The sequence below is a fragment of the Sycon ciliatum genome, chromosome 5, assembly GCF_964019385.1.
Source record: "Sycon ciliatum chromosome 5, ocSycCili1.1, whole genome shotgun sequence".
Classification (NCBI taxonomy): domain Eukaryota; kingdom Metazoa; phylum Porifera; class Calcarea; order Leucosolenida; family Sycettidae; genus Sycon; species Sycon ciliatum.
In genome coordinates this window covers 17,067,737-17,091,504 of record NC_088647.1, presented here as the reverse complement: position 1 = coordinate 17,091,504, position 23,768 = coordinate 17,067,737, and the positions used below count along the sequence as shown (strand labels likewise).

Sequence of the window (23,768 nt, the reverse complement as noted above, 5' to 3'; positions counted from 1 at the left end):
AGACTTTTCATGGCTCATTTTGTTGTGGTCCTTTCGTTTATTTTGGTTTGTTTTGCGTTCTGCTTTGACTGGTTTTGGTTGCATGTTTAGTTTGTACATGATCCAAATAACGGTTACGTCATTGTCATACGTTGTGTTTTGTTGCGCGCATGCTCGTATGCTGCCATAAATGTTAGTCTTTTTCTTCAGTTTTCAGTTTTACCTCGTCGTGTCCGGTCTTCTTGTCTGTCCGTCTCCGTCTTGTCAAGAAATTATGTAGAACTCTTAGTTCAGTTTCGTTGTTGTGTGTGGCGGGTCGGATGGGCAGGGAGGCTGGGCCCCTGACGCCTGGACAACATGTGCGCGTGCACAAAATTGGCGACCACGCCAGGATAGTCAGGGAGACGAGGAACTGGCAGGAACTCCGGTGCGAAGGAAAACGCATCGAGAACAAATCACCGAAACGACGTCGTCTGAGCTGAAGGCGCTGAGCGAGGAAACGTCTGCGAGGAGTGGGCCGAGTGGCTGGCTCGTCGGAGCTGAATGCGCTGAGGGCAGATGAAATGGATTGTGTGAGCTTGTTGTCGGTTGGATCAAATTATGGCGATCACGCCAGGATAGATACGCTGTTTGGATCCAGTCGCGCTGACAGGAAGTGGCCACGATGCTCGAGGAGAGAACCAGTGAGAGCGCAGGATACTCGGCAGAGTCCGCGGGGGGACTGCTGTTGGAGGAGCGGTTGCTGCGAGTTGGTAAGGCCCTGGGTTTCGAGGGGAGCCGACTCGCGCAGTACGTGGAGAGAAAGGTGACGGAGGTCAACGCTCGAAGGGAGCAGGTCATCCAATGGGAGGAGGCGCGTGCTCAACGGGGCATGCGTTCCGAGTGGCCGAAGCGGAGTTGCGAGGGGAGCGCTCTGCGGCGGAGACTGCGTCTACTTGTGGACTAGTGGACAGCAGTGCTGTGGGGGTAATGACAGTCCCAAGTACAAGTACCAGGATTACGTTTCCAATGTACAAGGAAACAACGGTTGTGTTTGACCAAGAGGCGCGTGGACGACGAGCGTCAGTGGAGAATCGGTCCGTCGCTCCAACAACCCAGCACAGTGGACAGTGCGTTGGAGTGTCAGCCATGGATACGGCTGAGGTGGAGACAGAAATAAAGGTCGTCAATGGCAACAGCGCATTGGGCACAGAAGCCGGATGCACTGTGTCGGTGGCCTGTATCGAGGCGAAAATGGAACGGCAGTGGCAGATGGAGGAGCCACCACGTGTAGCGAACAATACGCGTGAGAATCCAGCGAAGCGGTTTGAAACGCAGTGCCTAGTTGTTTCACGGAGGAAGGCTAACCAACGACCGCCAGAAAGTGATGTGCCGGAAGCCATCAAGTTGATGAAAAGATGGAATGTCAGTCGTAGGATGCAGCGCCTGGGTAACGTGCTCAGGGAAGAGTACAGCGACGATGATCAGCGGTGTCTTGCACGCAGTCGTATTGATCGTGGCGTCCGGAATACCAGAGTCGATTGTGGTGTTCGTGCATTCGTTTGTTTAGGATTGTGATCCCCAGGAAGTCCTTTGGTGGGGAGTGATGTCACGCAACGAGCGGTGGACAAAGTGAAAGGACTTCTTGTATGTGATTTTGTTGTACAGTTTGTGACAGTCGAATTGTCTCAGTGTTACTAGTTTATCGTTAGCTTACTAGTTTGCTGTTTGAATCTGCGTTTGGTTTATTTATTGTTTATCTGACACGTCTTTTCTGTGTCTTTTGTTTGGTTGACGTCATGAGGTCCCATGGCTACGCGGACTGTACTCAGTCGCGGATCCTTCTGCAGAGCTGGCTACTTTTTCGGTTGCTTTTGGAATCCTTATTTGATGCATGTAAATATTAATTAGTGTATATTAGTGTAGTACGTAGTCGTTGGCGTCGTTTGCGCTGCTGTGGGTGCTTTGTAGGCGCACGTGTATGTGCACGTTCTGCTGAGGAGAGCGTTTTGGCTTTCGCTTGCGCTACTTGTTTCTTCGATATTTTCCTTTTCTGGTTAGTTGTTGTTCCTTCCGTGATGGACGGATAGCTTTCTTTCTCTCTTGTTTCACCTGTATCATATAGTTCCTGTATCCTGTAAATATCCCAAACTGAGTTGTGTGAGCTTGTTGTCGGTTGGATCAAATTATGGCGATCACGCCAGGATAGTCAGGGAGACGAGGAACTGGCAGGAACTCCGGTGCGAAGGAAAACGCATCGAGAACAAATCACCAAAACGACGTCGTCTGAGCTGAAGGCGCTGAGCGAGGAAACGTCTGCGAGGAGTGGCTGGCTCGTCGGAGCTGAATGCGCTGAGAGCAGATGAAATGGACGAACATCTGCGAGGAGTGGCTGGTCCGGCGGAGTTGAATGCGCTGAGGGCAGGGACGTCCCGCGAGGTGGCTGGTGAAGACGACGAGGTTGGTGCGACGGAAGTCGTTGGAGCTGAATGCGCTGAGGACAGACGAAGACGGATAAACGTCTGCGAGGAGTGGCTGGTTCCTACGACAAGGACGGTGCGAAGGAAAACGCATCGTGAACAAATAACCCCATGTGAGTGTGACGCGGAGTTTGGAAGGTGCTCCTGCTGTGATTTGTTGATTAGTTTGATTCGATTTGTTTGAGTGGTTTGGTTTGCTCGATTTGTTTGTTAGTTCGAGTTTGGTAGTTCGGTTTGCTCGAGTTGTTGATTAGTTTGTTTTGCTCGAGTTTGTCTGTTAGTTCGAGTTTGGTAGTTCGGTTTGCTCGAGTTGTTTGATTAGTTTGTTTTGCTCGATTTGTTTGAGTTTGATTTGTTTGTCCCTGGTCGGACGTTGACTGTCGTTGGAGTTTGTTGGCGTGTCGATCGTTTATTTGTTTATTTTCCCTCTTGTAGTTAGTTTGATTAGTACGCTTGCGTCGTATACGCGTAGGGCACAGTGTTCGTGGTTCTCGTAGAGCCCTGAAAAGGTCTTTGGTGGGGAATGTGTTGTGTATCGGTAGAAAGACTTTTCATGGCTCATTTTGTTGTGGTCCTTTCGTTTATTTTGGTTTGTTTTGCGTTCTGCTTTGACTTGTTTTGGTTGCATGTATAGTTTGTACATGATCCTAATAACGGTTACGTCATTGTCATACGTTGTGTTTTGTTGCGCGCATGCTCGTATGCTGCCATAAATGTTAGTCTTTTTCTTCAGTTTTCAGTTTTACCTCGTCGTGTCCGGTCTTCTTGTCTGTCCGTCTCCGTCTTGTCAAGAAATTATGTAGAACTCTTAGTTCAGTTTCGTTGTTGTGTGTGGCGGGTCGGATGGGCAGGGAGGCTGGGCCCCTGACGCCTGGACAACATGTGCGCGTGCACAAAAATGTGGTTGCATGAGCCTAGGCCTAAAGTGTATTTTTTTTCCGCCTATTTTTGCACCCCATCAGGCAACCAACTCACGCAATCATTTTTATAATTACACTATCAGCCCGGATCATCCATTCGCGCTATGATCCAAGCTTGCAGCCTTTATCAATCTTAGCTTCTGAAAATTGTAGTCAAGTTGCTGTCTGATGATCGGTTAAAACCGTGAAACTCAGAGGTACAGAAGAAACGCTTTTCGTCCCTCTCAAGTGTGTGCTACTAGGCTCTGCACCTTGGTGTATTGAGCACTCTCACGAGCACCACAACTCCCTCCGAGTTTGTATGCACATATAATAATAATAATAATAATAATAATAATAATTAAAAAGCTTCCGTGGAGATAAAAATGTAATCAACGCAATAAATAGAGTAAGCTGCGCACTCAGTACAAACACCATAAGCAAAACTTGTTTTCATGTAAATAAAGAAGCTTGTTCCTAAACGTTTTCGTCGCCATCTCATCAGAGGATTACTGGCAAATCAACAATAGCTCTTAACTCAATATATATACGCACAATGCAAGTAATAATTTAGACCCTACCTAGCGCGATAAAATGAGAGCTGAAAGAAACATTACACCATTCAACGATATCAGGTGACAACAGATGCGATAAATTCACCACTAGAAAGTTACCATGCAACCACAAACGAGAACTACTGATCTAAATTCACAAACAATTTCAACGTAAACAAATTCTTTTTCTGCCTACACAAAATCGGCTTGGTGGTGAAAATGTAGATAGCTTCCAATACACGCAAATACCTTTGACTACGTGAACGAGACCAAACAGAAAAGCAATCATCAGCATAACTAGAACGACAATCACTATTCTGAACAAGATGGTTGGCAACAGAAGATTCATACACCCTAACAACGCTACTAGAACCAGTACATACTTTGGAATTACGTGACAATGAAACCGACCTGACATTCCTTGCCGCTACTGCCAATCCAGACGAGGCCGATGTAGATGTCAGTACCAAAGGCACGTCCGTTACTGGCACTGCCTGCTGCGATGATGCTCCCTTTGACGTTCCAATGGCTGTTGATGTTGATGAAGAGGAGGAGGGAGATGAGGAAGACGCTGACGACGAAGATGACGGCAACGACGGAGACGATAAAGACTCTGCTAACCTCGCCGTAGAGCGAGTCACTGGTCCCGCTGACACACCATCCGGTGGTTTCTTCGGTGGCCGGCCACGCTTTTTGCCACCGGAGGTGGACACACCGGATGACGGTACCAAGGAAGTCAAAGAAGACGAAACCGCAGATACCAACGATGATGACGGGTTAGAAGGAAGAGACGGTAAAGACGAAGGCAATGACGAACAAACCGATGCCGACGAAGAAGACAACGACACCCCAGTTGGTTCCGTCCCCAGCGAGGGTGCACCTCCAGTCGCAGTACCAATCTTTGGGGGACGACCTCGTCTAGGCCTTGACGACCGTGCCTCAACAGGCATAACGTGAAGAGGCACATGCTGGGGTGTCGTTGTCTTCTTCGTCGGCATCGGCTTGTTCGTCATTGCCTTCGTCTTTTCCGTCTCTTCCTTCTAACCCGTCATCATCGTTGGTATCTGCGGTTTCGTCTTCTTTGACTTCCTTGGTACCGTCATCCGGTGTGTCCACCTCCGGTGGCAAAAAGCGTGGCCGGCCACCGAAGAAACCACCGGATGGTGTGTCAGCGGGACCAGTGACTCGCTCTACGGTAGGCCTTGACAGATTATGCTAGCATAATTTTTCGCATAATTCCTACCAAAATCGAATAATCGCATAATTCGAGGCAAATTGCATACGAATCGCATAAAATTGGAATAATCCGCCTGTTCGCATCAAATTCCATACAGTTTGTACATGTTCTACAAGTATAAGTACAAGTAGATGCACCAGAAAGTTGTAGGTTTACGACTCCCTTGATAACATGTCCAGTCCACTACTATCAGTGATGATCGTAGCTAAGTCGGACGGTGCGTGGAGCCCGTTGAACTTTTGCTACCACAGTACAACGCCCTCTACAAAAAATTCCCCTGTTATTTTGCACAGAACCATTCTACATTACATTGTACATTAGCAGCATATGTGAGCATAATGCGGCATAATATGATAACTTTTAGCATAAAAATAGCATAATTCTGCAATTTTTTCAGCAATGCGAAAAGCATAATTTCACGAAAATATTAGCATAATCTGTCAAGGCCTACTCTACGGCGAGGTTAGCAGAGTCTTTATCGTCTCCGTCGTTGTCGTCATCGTCGTCGTCAGCGTCTTCCTCATCTCCCTCCTCCTCTTCATCAACATCAACAGCCATTGGAACGTCAAAGGGAGCATCATCGCAGCAGGCAGTGCCAGTAACGGACGTGCCTTTGGTACTGACATCTACATCGGCCTCGTCTGGATTGGCAGTAGCGGCAAGGAATGTCAGGTCGGTTTCATTGTCACGTAATTCCAAAGTATGTACTGGTTCTAGTAGCGGTGTTAGGGTGTATGAATCTTCTGTTGCCAACCATCTTGTTCAGAATAGTGATTGTCGTTCTAGTTATGCTGATGATTGCTTTTCTGTTTGGTCTCGTTCACGTAGTCAAAGGTATTTGCGTGTATTGGAGTCTATCTACATTTTCACCACCAAGCCGATTTTGTGTAGGCAGAAAAAGAATTTGTTTACGTTGAAATTGTTTGTGAATTTAGATCAGTAGTTCTCGTTTGTGGTTGCATGGTAACTTTCTAGTGGTGAATTTATCGCATCTGTTGTCACCTGATATCGTTGAATGGTGTAATGTTTCTTTCAGCTCTCATTTTATCGCGCTAGGTAGGGTCTAAATTATTACTTGCATTGTGCGTATATATATTGAGTTAAGAGCTATTGTTGATTTGCCAGTAATCCTCTGATGAGATGGCGACGAAAACGTTTAGGAACAAGCTTCTTTATTTACATGAAAACAAGTTTTGCTTATGGTGTTTGTACTGAGAGCGCAGCTTACTCTATTTATTGCGTTGAATAATAATAATAATAATAATAATATTATTATTCGCGGGATCCGCGTTAGCATCACTTGAATGTTCAGAAACACACAAGCATAATACATAATAATTATGGCAGTAACAAAAATAAAAAATAACATAAAAATAAACCCGACGGACTGACCCTGGTATACGGATGAGGGAAGTGACCCGAAACAACGAATAAATTCTAGGTGGCCTTACGACATTATAATTATATTAGGCCACCTAGAATTAATTCGTTGTTTCGGGTCACTTCACTCATCCGTAACAGGGTCGGTCGGTCGGGTTTATTTTTTATTTTATGGTATGGTATGGTATGGTATTGATTTATTTGAATTCGGTATCTCAACAGTACATTGTACAACTTGGGAAGATCCGAATGACATAGATACATAAACATAAAAGTGGAGTAGGTGCTACAGCGGATCATTTTATCGCAGATTGTGGGACTAAACTAATACCAGTATGCAAGTACACAAGAAATAAAAGCTGAATAAATACGACTGCATGACATTGGAGAAAAGCACCAATTAGAGCAAAACAAAGCGACACATCACTCATCGAAAACATTTTCAAAAAGGAGCTGTTTTAACCGGGTACATTGTGGCCCGTCATTAAGAAGGCAGGCAAGATGGGCGTTAAATGCAGAAGACGTATTGCAAGACTTCATTTCGAAGGGCAGAGCATTCCAAAGTAAAGCAATCCTACTAGATAATGAGCGATACCCGCATGCAGTCTTATATCGGCATAACGAAAGATTATTTGCAGAAGAGCCGCGAGTGGTGTAAGCAGGTGTACTGTGCCTACAAAATAGAGAATCTAAACTGGCAACCGGGTGAGCTACTTTACACTGAAAGATAAATTTAATGAACAACTGAAAGAAACGGTGGTCCAGAGGACATAGCTTAAGAGAGTGGTAAAGGGGGTCCACATCAGCACAGTAATGGGCACCACAGGCAGCTCGGATCGCACGACGGTGAACAGCAAATAGGCGCCCACGGTCTTTTGCAGATAAGCAGGGTAAGAACGATTGAAATGCAAATTCTAGATCAGATTGAATTACGCATAGCACATAAAGGCGACAAGCGCACGGGGACAGTTGACGAAAAGAACGCCGTAGAGCACCAATTTTGCGTGACACCTTGGCAACTATCAGCCCAACAAAAAGAACTGCGGGTAAAAATCGGCTCGACAAAATGCCCAGACGGGAGGAAATCACTGAAACGCGATCGGAATCAGATATTACACCAGATACGAGATATCGCCCGGAACAACTCTGAAGCCCGCCTGGACTCCTTCGCTCAAGAAGTAGAGAAGCTGAAAAACAATGCAAGGGTCTTCCAAGCAGCCTCTTTGCTGCGGCGGCAGTCTCCCGCGCCATTGGTTGTTCATGACGCTCTTGGACGGATAATCGCCAACGATAAAGAAGCGGCAGAGAAGGTAGCTGACCACTTCAGGCAGCAGTTTCGGGATCCATCCGCAGTAAATGATATTCTGAGACCGCTGGGCTCGAAGTATCTTGAAGAAAGGATCAGCGCTGCGGAGGTTGCCCCGGCAATTAGATTACTGACATCGCAGAGGGCAGCTGGGCCGGATGGCATCCCCGGGGACCTGATCAAGCATGCTGGTGAGAGGGTCGCACATGAGATCGCTGCCATTCTAAACCAATGTTTTGCGGATGGCAGTGGAATGGATCTTGGATGTGGAACACTAATCCCGCTCCCGAAACCAGGGAAACCCAGAGGGCCGCTAACCAGTATCAGGCCAATAATACTCTTGAACTCTATACGCAAATGCCTGTCAACAATCACACTTCGCAGGATTATGCCAAAGATTGACTCCTACCTATCTCCAACCCAGAGCGCTTCCCGTCCGGGTCGGAGTACCGCGGATATTGTCTGGTGTGGCCGGTGGCTGGCAGCCAAGGCTGAACGTTTCAAGTGGCAATGTACGGTCCTCGGAATGGATATGAGCAAGGCGTTCGACACAGTGCAGCGGGGAAGATTGGTGGAGGTAATGAAACAAATAGTTAACACAGATGAGGTACGAATGGTGGAGATGTTGTTGCACAACACAAGGCTAAGAGTGAAGATAAAGAATGCGCTCTCGGCAGAATTTCCAACATCAATAGGCATCCCACAAGGAGATAGTTTGTCGCCGGTGCTATTCACCTGTTATCTCGAAGCGACAATGCGTTGCCTGCGTCCCAGGATATCGCCAAGACCTGCCATACTGAATATTGGAGGGACAGCCTACACGACTGTCGATATGTCCATACCTTGCGAAACAGCATACATGGACGACGTTAACCTGTACTCCACGGACCGTCAACATCTAGCGTGCCCACTAACAGAGGCAGAGGTAGTGTTCAAAGAGTGGAACCTCAACATCAACCCTACCAAGACCGAGTGGACCCATCTATACCAAGAAGAGGATGTTGCAAGAAGAGGTGAGGAACGATGGAGGTCCACCCGGTTGCTTGGTTCACTGTACGGAGTCACAGAAGACCTCAAGCGCCGGCGCCAGCAAGCCGCAGCTGCCTTCAACACACTTGTCAACCTGTGGATGCGGAGACAAGTTATCTCTGAAGCAACCCGCCTGAGGTTGTTTGATGCATTTGTGCTATCTATTTTGACCTACAACTGCGGCGTGTGGGTGCTTTCATCCCGGGATGCTACAGCAATGGATGCGTTCCACAGAAAGCAGCTCCGCCGTGTATTAGGGATATCTTACCCGGAAATTATCTCCAACACAGACCTATATGCCCGCTGCAATGCCGAGCCAATATCCGTACTAAGCAGAAGAGCACGGTGGAAACTGTTTGGTCATATTCTACGCCTCCCTGAAGCAACTCCAGCGCAGGTGAGCATCACAGCGTATTTCCAGCGACAGAATCGGGGCTGGCTCGGACGCCCGCGCATCACCCTACCAGTGGTGATAGACAACGAATTAGCTAAGGCAACGTCCATGCGTCTCCGGAGTCTGAAGGACCTGGAGACACTGCGTTTGGTGGCTCGGAACAGGCAATCATTCAACGATATAATCGCACAGGTCACATTGTAGAGTGCAGATCACCTAGTGCTTTCAACAATAATAACGTACTTCCACATTATGGGAATTTGGTATAACCCCACACCCGTCATTGTTGAATATTCGATAATAGCGTGGATTTCCCCAACAATAATTATATTTTCATTTTTTGTTATCCTCTCCCATGCCGTTGTACATAAGCGGCTTGCCGCGGATATGTCAATACTACTACTTGGCAACAAGCTTATCACAATGAGAGCTTGTTGTCAATTACAACCCCCAGACAGCGAGCACTGGACACTTCTGTCAGCACTTTACCATCGATACAGATAGTGGGCGTGGGACAGACCGGCGAGCGCTTGGGAGCGATGAACATTACAACCGTCTTATTCTCATTGATAGTCAGGCCAAGTTGCTGAAGATCAGTAGCGAGTGGTGATAACGTGTGGGAAACTAAATCTGCAGCCTCCTTTGCCGTCGGACAGGGTGCGTACACCGTTTTGTCGTCCGCGAAAGCGAGCAATTTCGTCCCGGATGTGTCAGCAGTTGCAGGAAGGCGGCGAACATAGATGTTAAACAGAGTTGGGCCCAAGACACTGCCTTGCGGGACCCCACGAGTGATAGGTAGAAATGGAGAGACCTCACCGCACCTGAGGACCCGCTGGGCTCTGCCAGAAAGGTAGGATTTAAACCATGAGAGTGCTGATCCGCTGATACCAACCTCGTGCAAAGCCAAGAGTAGCTGCTGATGCTGCACACGATCGAACGCTTTACTAAGGTCAACAAACGCGACAGCAGAGGCCAGGCTCTGGTCCCGAGCAAGACACCAGTCATTAATTGCCAAAGAGAGCAGTTGATGGACGGAGCGATTTGGGCGGAACCCAAATTGGTGATCATGTAGGAATGCAGTCGAGTCCAGGTGACAGAATAGTTGCGACATTACCACGGATTCCAACACTTTGGACAGGATCGACGTCAGCGAAACTGGGCGGTAGCTCGTTGCGTTGTAGACGTCGGTCTGAGCGGATTTTGGGATCGGGGTGATGTTGGCTCGCTTAAAGGCAGAAGGAAACACTCCACTGCTAAGAGACGCGCTGAAGATTTGTGCCAAAGAAGGCGCCAAGGAGGACGCCATGGCCTTGAGGAAACCAGGCAGAAGGCCATCTGGACCCGGTGCCTTGCACGATATAAGGGAGCGAAGAGCACGCTCTACCTCTGTAGTGCTGACCCGATCGAAAGAGGTCAATGCATCTTCAAGGACCGGTCCAGACGGCAGGTCGTACGTGCTTGTGGGGTCGTGGACTATAGCATGGAAGTGGTCATTCAGGTTAGGTGCAAGAATGGGAGACGACTTTGGTTTACGCTTTGTCACATAGTTGATTGTAGCCCATAAGCGACGCGGAGATTTTCTGTATTCGGCACAAATTCTCTGATAGTGCTGGTTCCGCAGACGACGATAGAGACTGTTACATTGGGTGCGAAGGCGCTGAAAGCTGTTGTAAAGCTTGGTGTCTGTGGAACCTCCCTTGCGCCACGTGCGAAAGGCCGCTTTGCGCCTCCGAATTAGTGCTTGTAGCTCTGACGTAACAAAGGGGCACTTTCGACGAGGAGCATGTCGGTGATGCTTAGACGGTTTATATGGCGCTACCAAATCCAGCACTGAGTCAACTTTACTTGTCCATTCGTCAACCATACTATTCACGCTGGAAGAGAGAGAGAAAGTACAGAGGTTTGCGGACTCTAAGAGGGTCTCCAATTGCTTGATATCGGTGTTGGAAAAGCCCCGACTGGGCAGGCGCTGGTTGCAGTCAGTCGGGAAAGAGTAGGGGTCAGGGGTGGTCAAGGTTGCACATACCAAACAGTGATCGGAGTGCTCAAAGTCATGAACAATACCGCCTGAGACAGCATCTGTATTACTTAGAATGTAGTCAATTGACGATGACGACTTCGGACAAACACGAGTTGGGTCGTGAATACAGTTTAGAAAGTTAAAGGGCAAAAGAAAGTTGGTAAGGAGAGACGAGTAGAGCTGGGATGTAGGTTGGAGAGAATCCACGTTCAGGTCACCCATGAGCACCAACGAGTTACCCTGGAGTTCTGTCAGTTCCTGCGCCAGGGTAGTCCAAAACGATGCTGGGGAATTCGGGGGTCTGTAGAGGCAACCAAGATGGAAGGGAGCAGCATTGCGTCGCCGGCGAGATGTAAGCCAGAGCATTTCAAAATTATTTGAGCTTCGTAGCAAGTGCCGGGTAAAGCCAAGTCTAGTGCTGGTGTACACACAGACGCCTCCCGCCTTGCGGCAGGGGACTGAAAGACCACTAAGGCAAGGGCAGCTTCGTGGACACTCTCGGTCGCGCCGGAACAGCGTGTACCCGTCAATAGCTAGTTCTGAGTCAGCAACTGTATTGTCAAGCCAGGTTTCAGTAATAGCGAGAACATCCAGGGAATGGTCGGAGATGAGGGATTGAATTTCATGGAGTTAATGTCTGAGGCTACGCACATTTAAATGACCGATATTGATGTTATGATTAGTATGATGACTGGGTAGAGATATTGGTGGTGGAGGATGTGATCTGGGGGTGAACGGTGGTGCGAGTGGATTTAGAGGAGACATGTTTACTGATTGGAACCGTGGGCGACTCGATCAGTCTCCCAATACCACTTCCGCACAGTGAAATCCTCGGGCCAGAACTCCTTGTCCAACACTTTCGCGGTGTACGTTTCAGGGACCACCAGGTGTGCGTACGAAAGTCCGAAGTACTTTGTTGCGGAAATGGAGCACTTGATAACTTCCACTTGCTTCTTGTGACACCATTTCGCGATAGCGTCAGCTGAGCAGCTGGGATCAATGTTTCCCACATGGATTGCACTGCATTTCACACGGCGACCTGCAAGGAGACGGTCAGACGTGCCAGAGGGTTGTTTGGGCGGCTTGTGGTAATATGATACCACTCTGGTTTTCTGTGGGACTGGCTGGGCTGGGTTAGGGCTTGTACGACGTGGGTGTACACTAGAGCTAGAGGGGGTCCGGAAGATTGCAGGGTAGCAGCATAGGATTGCGCACCATAGCCCGTGCTTGTCCCCGTTTCATCAAGTGGCGTATGTGCATGTGTTTGACCTTTTGCAAGGTGCGTGCCTCCCGTAGCATGGAAGGCAGCCTCCCCGCTTTTTAGGACGGCTAGCTCGGTCTGTACGGCAACAAGATCAACTCTCAACTCCCGTACGTTCTTTTTCAAATCCATGACTTCTCTATTCATCTCGTGTAATTTGTCCTCCATTCCCTTCATGGCGGTTATTTCCGCCTTCAACTCCCTTACTACATCTGTGAGGTCTGACAGGGCTGAGCACAGGCTCGAAACAGCATGATCGCTACCAGAGAGACTTACACCATTGTAGGTGGCGTCCTGCGATGCCCTCAGTGCAGCAACAAGTTCGGTCCTCGTGGCTTTCCGCGGGACGTCCAGACCACGATGTCGGATGAGGTCCCTCAGCTCTGAGTCGATCAGGATAGCAATGTCCACTTTGTCAGTGGACTTGTCAGCCATACTGGATACAAGGCAAAAAGTATTCCGAGGGCCAAAGGCCCAGGGAATCACGAAAAAAGGGGGGTACTTTCCGGGAGCTCCAAAAAAGGCTACCGCTCTCAACCGTCTCAGTTATTTTATTTTTTATTTTGGTTATGTCCATGTGCATACATGTACATGTACATCGAATAGCTTTTGTCCATCTAGCCAGTCGATCAAATCTGACTGTAGTGTAGACAATCCAGCGCAGTCATTGTTCCATCAGATCCTGGTCCCCTCCAGGACCAGATCTTGGCCTCGCTGGCAAACGAGTTTTGACGAGCAGCTCTCACCTTGAAAACTTCTGTAAATAGCGACAAGGTGGCGGAGCTGATGCTGTTTCAGGACCAATTGCGGATCGGGGATAGAAGACAACGTCATCACCAAGCACCTGTCATTTGGCTAGCCATGACCATAATCATTGGCATGGATGACTGCTTCTGAGGTCGATATCTGGACTGCTATTATTAGGGTCGCGTGTGTACATAGTCTAGTCTGTACATTTGCATCCACTATAAAAAAAAACATTTTGCGGTCGGGTGAAAAAAGACGGTCGGTCGGGTGACCCGAAACAACGAATTAGGGGAAGTGCATCGATTTTTCGAGTAGGGTCCAGAAGGAAGACAATTTGATATCGGTTTGAATGACATATCTCTCGCTTCCATACGATAAGCCTTGGTTGGGACAAATCAGACGTTCAGCATTTACCCCAACCAAGGACCATGCCGCTTGCTCTTTCCACTTCCTGAAGATGGATGTGGTGCTTCCTGGCGACTCTCCTATCTCTCGTAACATCTTCTGAAGCCAGGTGAGACGACTGGTGGTGGATAATTGACGAATGAAATAATGTCATAGGTTTGAAAGTTTGCTGAACATGTCGCAGGAGAGAAGGCGAATACCGAGCATCTTCTCCTAGAGGAAACCATTTCCTCGGCACAGTCAGCCTAGGGAAATGCAGGAGAAGGCCGATAAACAGTTCACGGCACTAACAGCATTGAACACAGCACTACTTTCACATCGTGAATACAATATTAAAGACAATTGAAAATGACCAATTTCTGCAGTGATCGACCTTCTCTGTGATGGAGCTAAGCCTTTCATACGTCATCACTGCGCTGGTCGCTATGGCAACGTGAGTATACAATTGGCGATTTGGCAAGTAGTTTAGCTTATCGTATGGAAGCGAGAGATATGCCATTCGAACCGATATCAAATTGTCTTTCTTCTGGACCCTACTCGAAAAATCGATGCACTTCCCCTTTAAAATTCTGGATGGCCTTAGTACTAGTAGCATGCACCGCGACAAATGAAGTACATGATTGTGATGTAGACTAGACACTGACAGTAGTCAGTACTGTACTGTAGCGGACATGGAAATCCAGTAGATTGACCGGGCCGGGGTCGGCGCCCTCACCTCAGCGCGTACAGAACCCTGCGTGCATGCAGTGCACAAACTGACAAAGCCAAAGGCGTAAGTCATGGACATGGTGAGGACCAGCGCAATGCATGTGTGCTGGCATAATCTGCCGGTGCCTATCTCGTCCCTTTCCCATGTAGACCACCAGCACTAATCAGGTGCACTGTACTACATCTACACTGTAGATCTACAGTCAACTTCGCTAATAACGACTGCGGATATAACGACAATTCGCGAATAACGACCGAATTTCCATGCCCAGAGCAAAGACCCATCTAACTGTATACATTTAAAGGGGAAGTATACCCTAAAATCAAATTTTCACCAGTTGTAGTCTTCTGGGTGCTGAGTCGAATGGTCTTGGTCCGAGGAAGCTGCGACGCTCCCTTCCTACTTGAATCCCAATCGAACTCGCGCACTTCCACCGAAACTGGGTGACTGCGCCCTACTAGATGGGGATTTGTATGCAAAATGTCACTAAAAGCGCCATTTCGTTCTTATAAAAGCACGGATGACCGCGATTGGCCCATATGTTGTAGTCTTTTGGACGCTGAGTCGACTGGTTTTGGTCCGAAAAGGCTGCGATGCAGCGTTCCTCCTTTATTCCCAATCGAACATGGTTGAACAAGCGGTCACGTGCTCCTGGGTGCCCAAATCACCTGGTCACCGCGCCAGCAGGCGACAACTTTCACACCAAGGTTCAACTCGAGTTCAACTCGAGTGACAGGACTGCACCCAAAAAAGGTCAAACAGGCTAGTAAGTTGTACCCTGCAGGCACGGTGACCAGCTGACTGGTGTACGCAGGAGCACGTGACCGCTTCTTCAACCATGTTCGATTGGGAATAAAGGAGGAACGCTGCATCGCAGCCTTTTCGGACCAAAACCAGTCGACTCAGCGTCCAAAAGACTACAACATATGGGCCAATCGCGGTCATCCGTGCTTTTATAAGAACGAAATGGCGCTTTTAGTGACATTTTGCATACAAATCCCCATCTAGTAGGGCGCAGTCACCCAGTTTCGGTGGAAGTGCGCGAGTTCGATTGGGATTCAAGTAGGAAGGGAGCGCCGCAGCTTCCTCGGACCAAGACCATTCGACTCAGCACCCAGAAGACTACAACTGGTGAAAATTTGATTTTAGGGTATACTTCCCCTTTAATAGGGGTTCCAGGATCTGGCCGACTGGGTTCGAGGACTTTCTCCACGCGCTACACACAAAAGTTTGGTCGCGCGATGACGGCTCATTCTAGGCCAGTGCGCTGGGATATCGTAAGTTCTGGAGGATTTTTGAAGTCACCAGTGGCTTCCTGAGGTTTTCAGTTGTCCAATGTGGGGTTTTTGATCGCCGTGCGGCAAAATTAGGCCATTGCGATCAGTCAAAGAAGAAATTGAAGGCGATTTTCAAGTCTAAAATGGCATCTTAGGGGATTCTTAAACCGATTTTCAGCTTCATCACCCAAAAACCTTTCGGAATCACCCATGCCGGTGTTTTTCTCAAGCAAGGTAGAGCAGCGCAACAAAATTTGAGTGCGCCGAGTAGGACTAAAAGCACCTCCGACATGGCGATTTTTTCAAGTGCGAGGAAGAAGAGTAGATCTACACTAGAAACTAGGTGTTACCCCCAGCGCAGTCAGCTGATCGCGAGTATCAAGCAGCACGAAGACCAGGATTGCGCTGTGCCTAGTGAGCACGACGTAGTACACGATTCTGTACTATCTCCTGTTTGCGAGGAACAAGGAGAACAGGCGGCGGCTTGGATTTACGACTCGTGCGCTGGCGGAGAACAGTGAGCTGCCGTCATTACCGATCGAACTGGTTGGTGTTGGAGCTGATGCAGTATCTCTCACCATGATCAGCCTGATCCCAGCTCCCATCGACAGCGTCTTCTGGATTTGGTTCGCAACTTGCAAGCTCTGCAGAGAACGGCATCGACAACATCAACATTGGCGTGTTTGTGACTTGCCGTCCTTGTCGGCAATGGCCAAAGCCGTGCTGGTGACTTGACGTCCTTGTCGGCCAAAGCCGTGTGAAGAAGAGGGGTAGGTTCGCCGAATCGAAGCGTGCGTATGTCATCCGCTCAAGTCAAGGCAAGGATAAGAGGCCGGCTGTAAACTGTGACAAAATTTCATCTGATTCGTGTGAAAATGTATGTAGCTAGGTGGTGGCTGTGCAGTGGTTTGACCATGTTTTGAGCCGATTTCCCATTTGATCGCCAGAGAAAAATACACCCATTTCGCTGTAGAAAAATGGCTATAACTTTCGAATGCCTGGACCGATTTTGATAAAATTGGTACCATAGGATTTCTCATTTCCTCGGTGACATTGTCCAAGAACAAGCTAGCTTGAATTATGAATTTGAAATTTTGACTGGAATCCCTACATTAACTTCGGATATAACTATCTGAATAACGACAATTCGCGTATAGCGACATGCTTTTAGTGCCCCCCAGGTCATATTCACTGCTTGAATAACGACTTTCTGGGCTTTTGACAGCTATTTCAAGTACCTGTCATGCAGAAGTTCAAGCTTCAGCTTCTTCGTCCTAAATAATCTCACCATTTTCGTCATGCCTCCCCTTGCAGTACTCTCTTTGTTTCTCTCCTTATTATTCAGTTCGCCGTGGTTGGCTACCACCCGACTTCTCATATATATTGGCAGTCTTCTGACGAGCCAGGAGATGTTGAATTAATAATAATAATAATAATAATAAGTACCAGAACCTATGGTGATGGATATAAAGGCACACATGCAAGAAAATACAGCCAAGGGAGGGGGGCTTTTTCTTCCTTTTTTATGTTGGCTTCAAAATTGTTGGATTTACCAGCACACCTACATGACATGTATATGTATACAATGTACATGTAGTTGTACATGATTGTACAGTAATCAACATACATGTACATGTACATGTCTCTGGCCCTGTAGATGGCTCAAAAAGGCATATTTTTCAATTGATTTCCCTTGCATATTGAATTTTTAGTTCCTTTCACTGCAAAATGAAAATAAAGTACACATTGACATAGAGCAAGAAAAGAGCTTCATTTTGATATGCATGTCATACTATACAAACTATGGGTTCACATACATTCAAATGGGACTTCGGTTATAAGGACACTTTTCTGATGCCCCGCCGAGTGTCGTTATTGGCGAAGTTGACTGTACACGTCATACATGTACATACTAGAACTGTTGTTAATCAGGTACAATCGTGTACAATTCTGCTCCTACGTAGCTACCTCCTAAAGGATGACAAATAATTATGCTCCGAATTTTCAACCACCAAATAATAATTATGCCGGCATCATTGAATCCGCCGAAATCTGCTCCAGAGATGCTGAAGCGTTGTTTAAAACATGATAGGCAACCTTACCAGATAGACAACCAGATGTGCTGGATTGCACTTTCTGCACCCCAAGCCTATTGTGTGTGTGTGTGGGGGGGGGGGGGACTCGAAGGCCATTGTATGTTGCTTTAGAAAGTCTGGATTTAAAGTGCATATCTGCGAGAAATGCTATGTGTGGCAGAATCAAACTGAGATGAACAGTCAGCTAATCAACGGATTCTAGCAGTGCACCTTCATTCCAAGTGTGCTCTGCTCAGCCAACTCTTCACATCCTGGTCATCCCTTGTTCGTAGGAGACGATATTCAGTGTAGTACCCGAGTACCCATGTGAAGTCCCCGCTGGTCACCACTGGTGAACCAGGGCAAAATGGAAATCTGGGCAGCCCGAGCAGGAGTGTAATGAAGGCAGCGCATGGCCGCACTGAGTATTCATAGACATGCACTACGGTCTTGTTGAGAGACGGGGCGGGGATGGGCCGGTAAAGATGCTACAGCTATAAGTACAACGTACATGACTTGTACTTGTAGTACTGATTGATGTTCAGCATGGCCGCCGCTGTGTTCTACAATCACTATAACTATGAGTCTGACAATAGATGAGATGGTGAGACGTGGCATTGGGAAAATCATGGTCATGGCTCCGAAATATATGACTCCAGATGAAGCAATTGCGCAAGGGATCAGCATTCAAAATTGTTTGTACAGGGGAGAGAGCATGAAGTGCACAAAGTGCAAGCGAAATGTCTTCGACAAAATCATAAAACACTCAAATCTGCGCACAACTATGCTGAAGCGAACAGGCACAGAAGTAGCTGAAGGCCATACCCCCGACACTCTCTAGTGCATATACCATTCAACATAAAAAAACAAGTAGCATACAGCATGGTTATACGGAAGGAAATACCAGCATTCCATCAGCATTGCTGGCTACCATGCTGAGAGTGAAATACATGTACATGCAGTGGTACATGTGAAGGTGGAAAGAAGGCACTGGACTATCAGAGTGATGTTGCGGCCCATAACCTACATGTACATAATGCACTGGTAATACCAATACACTGTAGTACAGGCATGTACAGACCAGTACTGTATCCTAGCACTAGCATACTGTATGAAGTATTGATGACGTCATTCAGACCTGCTTGGCCGACTAGAGCAGAGATAAATTACCACTGGCACAGGACAAACCAAGAGGTGACTAACTAGAGAGACAAGGCAAAAACCTGATCCCTGTCAGGTGACCCATCTCTGCAGCAAAGCACAGCTTACCGCTGGGCACAGCAATGGTCTCACTCTGGCCAGATCTCTGGTGTGTCCCTGTCAGTGTGTGCTGATCACAATCCAACCGCAGTGCTATGATGTCATCATCTTGCCATACCTGACCAAGACTTGTGTTGTTGCCCGCACTGTACTCTTGGTAGTTCGTGTAGCAATACCAACCCAAGAATGGCCTCTCTCCTGTACATGGAGCATGTGTTGTGCAACTTTCTTTAACGACCCCAAGGGAGACCCCTGTTACAAGGCGACTGATCTGGGCTGAGCACTCCACCACGCCATGGCAATAACTGCCCAGTGTGGAGATTGTGTCCAAAGTGTAAACATCTGTATGTGATACTTCACGTCCATCACTCGACAGAGAAAACTTTGCAGGTTCGCAGCTAATTGGATCGAACACTGGCTGCACTTGTACAGTATTCTTCCACACTGACTCTGTGCGGGAGGCAAAGTCGACAAGACGTCCAAGCTGTGATGTACGCTTCTTCTCCATATCATCCGTTGCAAATGCACGGTAGGATACAGTGAAATCAACATCCACTCGATGATCATCACTAATATCAGCTGCCTCGTTGCTATTGACAACATCCTTGATCTGTGTCTGCAGGATCTTCTCTGCAGCCAAGAGATGACTGTTGGCGAGATTCAGCACGAGATGCTCACAGCAATCCAGTTGAAAGGTGTTCTTTTCCACAATGCTGGACTGCTTCTCCAGGTCTTGCAGTGCTTTCCAGCGCCGAGTGTCCAGCTCATTCAGAAGATCTTCTTGTCTGCGCTGCAGGTTTTTGATGTGCGTATTGAAATCAGCTACAATTTCCTCTGACAATGCCTCCACCTTCTCATTGATTTCTGCGGTGCGTGTTGAAATGTGCACATTCATGTCACTGAGGTGTTCTCTCCACGAGTCGCTAGAATTACTTAGCAGCGACTTCCACTGAGATCGTTTTCTTTCAGCTGCTGTGGGAATCTCTTCAATACTTGGTGAACAGCTAGCATGACGCTGCTCGGAACACCTTCGACATATCAACTGTTCACATTTCTTGCAGTAGGATTTCGCTAGAAAATGTTGGTGCAGGGAACAATGGAGGAATTCTGAATCGGCTACTGTGTCGCCCTCTGCTGGCGCTGCCGTTCTCATCGAGTGCACTGACTGGAGATGGTGTCCATAGCAGCTTCTCTTCATCAAATGTACTTTCTCATGTCCCTCACACATGTATAATCCACAGTCAACACATAGCGAGGTAGCTGGGGAAGATTCTCCCTGGCATTCTAGGCTTTGACATACGGTCTGTTTCTCTGAATGATCTGACTGCAGCTCGCTACCTTCCTTGCCTCTCATCTCTACCCTTTGAACTGGCCAGTCGGCTAGTGATTCCTCCAGTCTTACTCCTGGCATACCTGATGCTGCCAATGTCAGGCATTTGAAGCACGACACCGTTCCGTCATTGCTCAAATGTTGTCCGAGACACGTGACGCACATGGCGTGCAAGCAATTCAATACCTTCATCTTGAGAGAGCCTGCTGCGCTGTGGCACGCCACGCAGCAGCGAAGATTGCTCACATCTTTGCCGATGGCATTGTGAACTCCAATATCGTCAGCCATTTCAAAGATGCAGAGTTGTAAATGGTTAAAAAAAACATTTTCTTCGTCCTCACACACAGTACATTTTTATATTAATTTTTTACTCTCATTAATAGTCATTATAATACTGAGCAGCGCAGCACTGATAGTGATACCGGTATACTACAGTGCTGGCAACTGAAATCCGACTCCCTGGGCGGCACAGCGCGCGGCCAGGGGGTCGGATTTCAGTTGCTAGCACTGTAGTATGAGCAGTGACCTGGTACATGGTGACGAAAACCAGTTCATCAGTACTACAGTAGCATGCACCGCGACAAATGAAGTACAATGTACATGTACTAGTACTATAATAATTATACTACTACTGTACTAGTACTTGTACATGATTGTGATGTACTGTCGTGGACATGGAAATCCGGTCAATTGACCGGGGCCGGCGCCCTGAGCGCGTACAGACCGCTGGGTGAAGGGCACACATGTTGATGCGATTCGACTAGCGCGTTGCAGCGCATAACATGCATGTGTGTACCGCTTATCCACGGCTGCATGGCCAGCACCCTGGGGCCGCTAGACGTGCGACCGGATTTCCATGTCCACAACATGTACAACGTACATGACTTGTACTTGTAGTTGTAGTACTGATTGATGTTCAGCATGGCCGCCGCCGTGTTCTACAATCACTATATCTATGAGTCTGACAATAGATGAGATGGTGAGACAAGGCATTGGGAAAATCATGGTCATGGCTTCGAAATATATGCCTCCAGATCAAGCAGTTGCGCAAGGCATTCAAAATTGTTTGTACAGGGGAGAGAGTAAGAAGTGCACAAAGTGTAAGCGAAATGTCTTCGACAAAATCATAAAACACTCAAATCTGCGCACAACTATGCTGAAGCGAACAGGCACAGACGTAGCTGAAGGCCATACCCCCTACACTCTCTAGTGCATATATCATTCAACATACAAAAACCAGTAGCATATAGCATGGTTATACGGAAGGAGATACCAGCATTCCATCAGCATTGCTGGCTACCATGTTGAAAGTGCAACACATGTACATGTAGCGGTACATGTGAAGGTGGAAAGAAGGCACTGGACTATCAGAGTGATGTTGTGGCCCATAACCTACATGTACATATGCACTGGTAATACCAATACACTGTAGTACAGTCATGTACAGACCAGTACTGTATCCTAGCACTAGCATACTGTATGAAGTATTGATGACGTCATTCAGACCTGCTTGGCCGACGACTAGAGCAGAGATAAATTACCACTGGCACAAGACACGCCAAGAGGTTATTAACTAGAGAGACAAGGCAAAAACCTGATCGATGCCGGGCAACTCATCTCTGCAGCAAAGCACAGCTTACCCCTGGGTACAGCAATGGTGTCACTCTGGCCAGATCTCTGGTGTGTCCCTGTCAGTGTGTGCTGATCACAATCCAACCGCAGTGCTATGATGTCACCATCTTGCCATCTTTGACCAAGACTTGTGTTGTTGCCCACACTGTACTCTTGGCAGCGACTGTGGCTGCACCAACCCAAGAATGGCCTCTCTTCTGTACACGGCGCATGTGTTGAACAACGTTCTTTAACCACCCCAAGGAAGACCCCATTTCCACGGCAACTGATCTGGGCTGAGCACTCCACCACGCCATGGCAATAACTGCCCAATGTAGAGATTGTGTCAAAAGTGGAAGCATCTGTATGTGATACTTCATATCTATCACTCGACAGAGAAAACTTTGTAGGCTTGCAGCTAAATGGATCGAACACTGGCTGCACACGTTCAGTATTCTTCTTCACTGACTCTGCGCGGGAGGCAGAGTCGACAAGACGTCCAAGCTGTGATGTACGCTTTTTCTCCTGATCATCCGCTGCAAATGCACGGTAGGATACAGTGAAATCAATATCCACTCGATGATCATCAATGGCATCAGCTTCCTCGTTGCTATTGACAACATCCTTGATCTGTGTCTGCAGGATCTTCTCTGCAGTCAAGAGATTACTGTTGCCGAGATTCTGCACGAGATGCTCACAGCAATCCAGTTGAAAGGTTTTCTTTCCCACAATGGCGGACTGCTTCTCCAGGTCTTGCAGTGCTTTGCAGCGCCGAGTGTCCAGCTCATTCAGAAGATCTTCTTGTCTGCGCTGCAGGTTTTTGATGTGCGTATTGAAATCAGCTACAATTTTCTCAGACAATGCCTCCACCTTCTCATTGATGTCTGCGGTTCGTTTTGCAATGTGCACATTCATTTCACTGAGGTGTTCTCTCCACGCGTCGCTAGAATCACTTAGCAGCGACTTCCACTGAGCTCGTTTTCTTTCAGCTGCTGTGGGAATCTCTTCAATACTTGGTGAACAGCTAGCATGATGCTGCTGGGAGCACCTCTGACATATCAACTGTTCACATTTCTTGCAGTAGGATTTCACTAGAAAATGTGGGTGCAGGCTACAATGGAGGAATTCTGAATCGGCTACGGTGTCGTCCTCTGCTGCCGTTCTCATCGTGTGCACTGACTGGAGATGGTGTCCATAGCAGCTTCTCTTCATCAAGTGTAGTTTCTCATGTCCCTCACACATGTATAATCCACAGTCGACACATAGCGAGGTAGCTGGGGAAGATTCTCCCTGGCATTCTAGGCTTTGACATACGAGCTGTTTCTCTGGATGATCTGATTGCAGCTCGCTACTTTCCTTACCTCTCACCTCTACCTTTTGAACTGGCCAGTCGGCTAGGGATTCCTCCAGTCTTACTCCTGGCATACCTGATGCAGCCACAGTCAGGCATTTGAAGCACGACACCGTTCCGTCATTGCTCAAATATTGTCCGAGACATGTGACGCACATGGCGTGCAAGCAATTCAATACCTTCATCTTGAGAGAGTCTGTTGCGCTGTGGCACGCCACGCAGCAGCGAAGATTGCTCCCATCTTTGCCGATGGCATTGTGAACTTCAAGATCGTCAGCCATTTCAAAGATGCAGGGTTGTATATGGTAGAAAAACATTTTCTTTGTGCTGGAAATCCCGTCGATTGACCGGGGCCGGCGCCCTGAGCGCGTAGATCTACGTACAGAACCCTGGTTGCAGGGCACATGTCGATGCGATGCGGACTAGCGCGTTGCAGCGCATAACATCAGTGGCGGGTTTAGGGGGGGGGGCATGGGGGGGGGGGG

At 47.8% G+C, this 23,768-nt stretch overlaps 2 protein-coding genes across 2 annotated transcripts; both read right to left on the bottom strand.

Annotated features, from left to right (window-relative positions):
- Window positions 1-18,929: 18,929 nt before the first annotated feature.
- On the bottom strand, window positions 18,930-20,609 carry LOC135816848 (E3 ubiquitin-protein ligase TRIM33-like). Its single transcript, XM_065329948.1, has one exon. The coding sequence runs from the start codon at window positions 20,607-20,609 to the stop codon at window positions 18,930-18,932; it is 1,680 nt and encodes a 559-aa protein (XP_065186020.1).
- A 1,212-nt stretch (window positions 20,610-21,821) lies between these two features.
- On the bottom strand, window positions 21,822-23,564 carry LOC135816847 (E3 ubiquitin-protein ligase TRIM71-like). Its single transcript, XM_065329947.1, has 2 exons — window positions 22,308-23,564; window positions 21,822-21,842 (listed from the first exon to the last, which is right to left on the bottom strand). The coding sequence occupies exons 1-2, from the start codon at window positions 23,562-23,564 to the stop codon at window positions 21,822-21,824; spliced, it is 1,278 nt and encodes a 425-aa protein (XP_065186019.1).
- Between the last annotated feature and the right edge of the window lie 204 nt (window positions 23,565-23,768).

What these genes read in the sequence shown, in the direction of transcription:
- LOC135816848 (XM_065329948.1), bottom strand. Translation starts at nt 20,609, where the DNA reads ATGGCTGACGATATTGGAGTTCACAATGCCATCGGCAAAGATGTGAGC.
- LOC135816847 (XM_065329947.1), bottom strand. Translation starts at nt 23,564, where the DNA reads ATGGCTGACGATCTTGAAGTTCACAATGCCATCGGCAAAGATGGGAGC. An exon ending in TGTCGAGTGATAGATATGAA is followed by an intron (nt 21,843 to 22,307) that starts GTATCACATACA and finishes TCTCTGCTCTAG; the next exon opens with TCGTCGGCCAAGCAGGTCTG.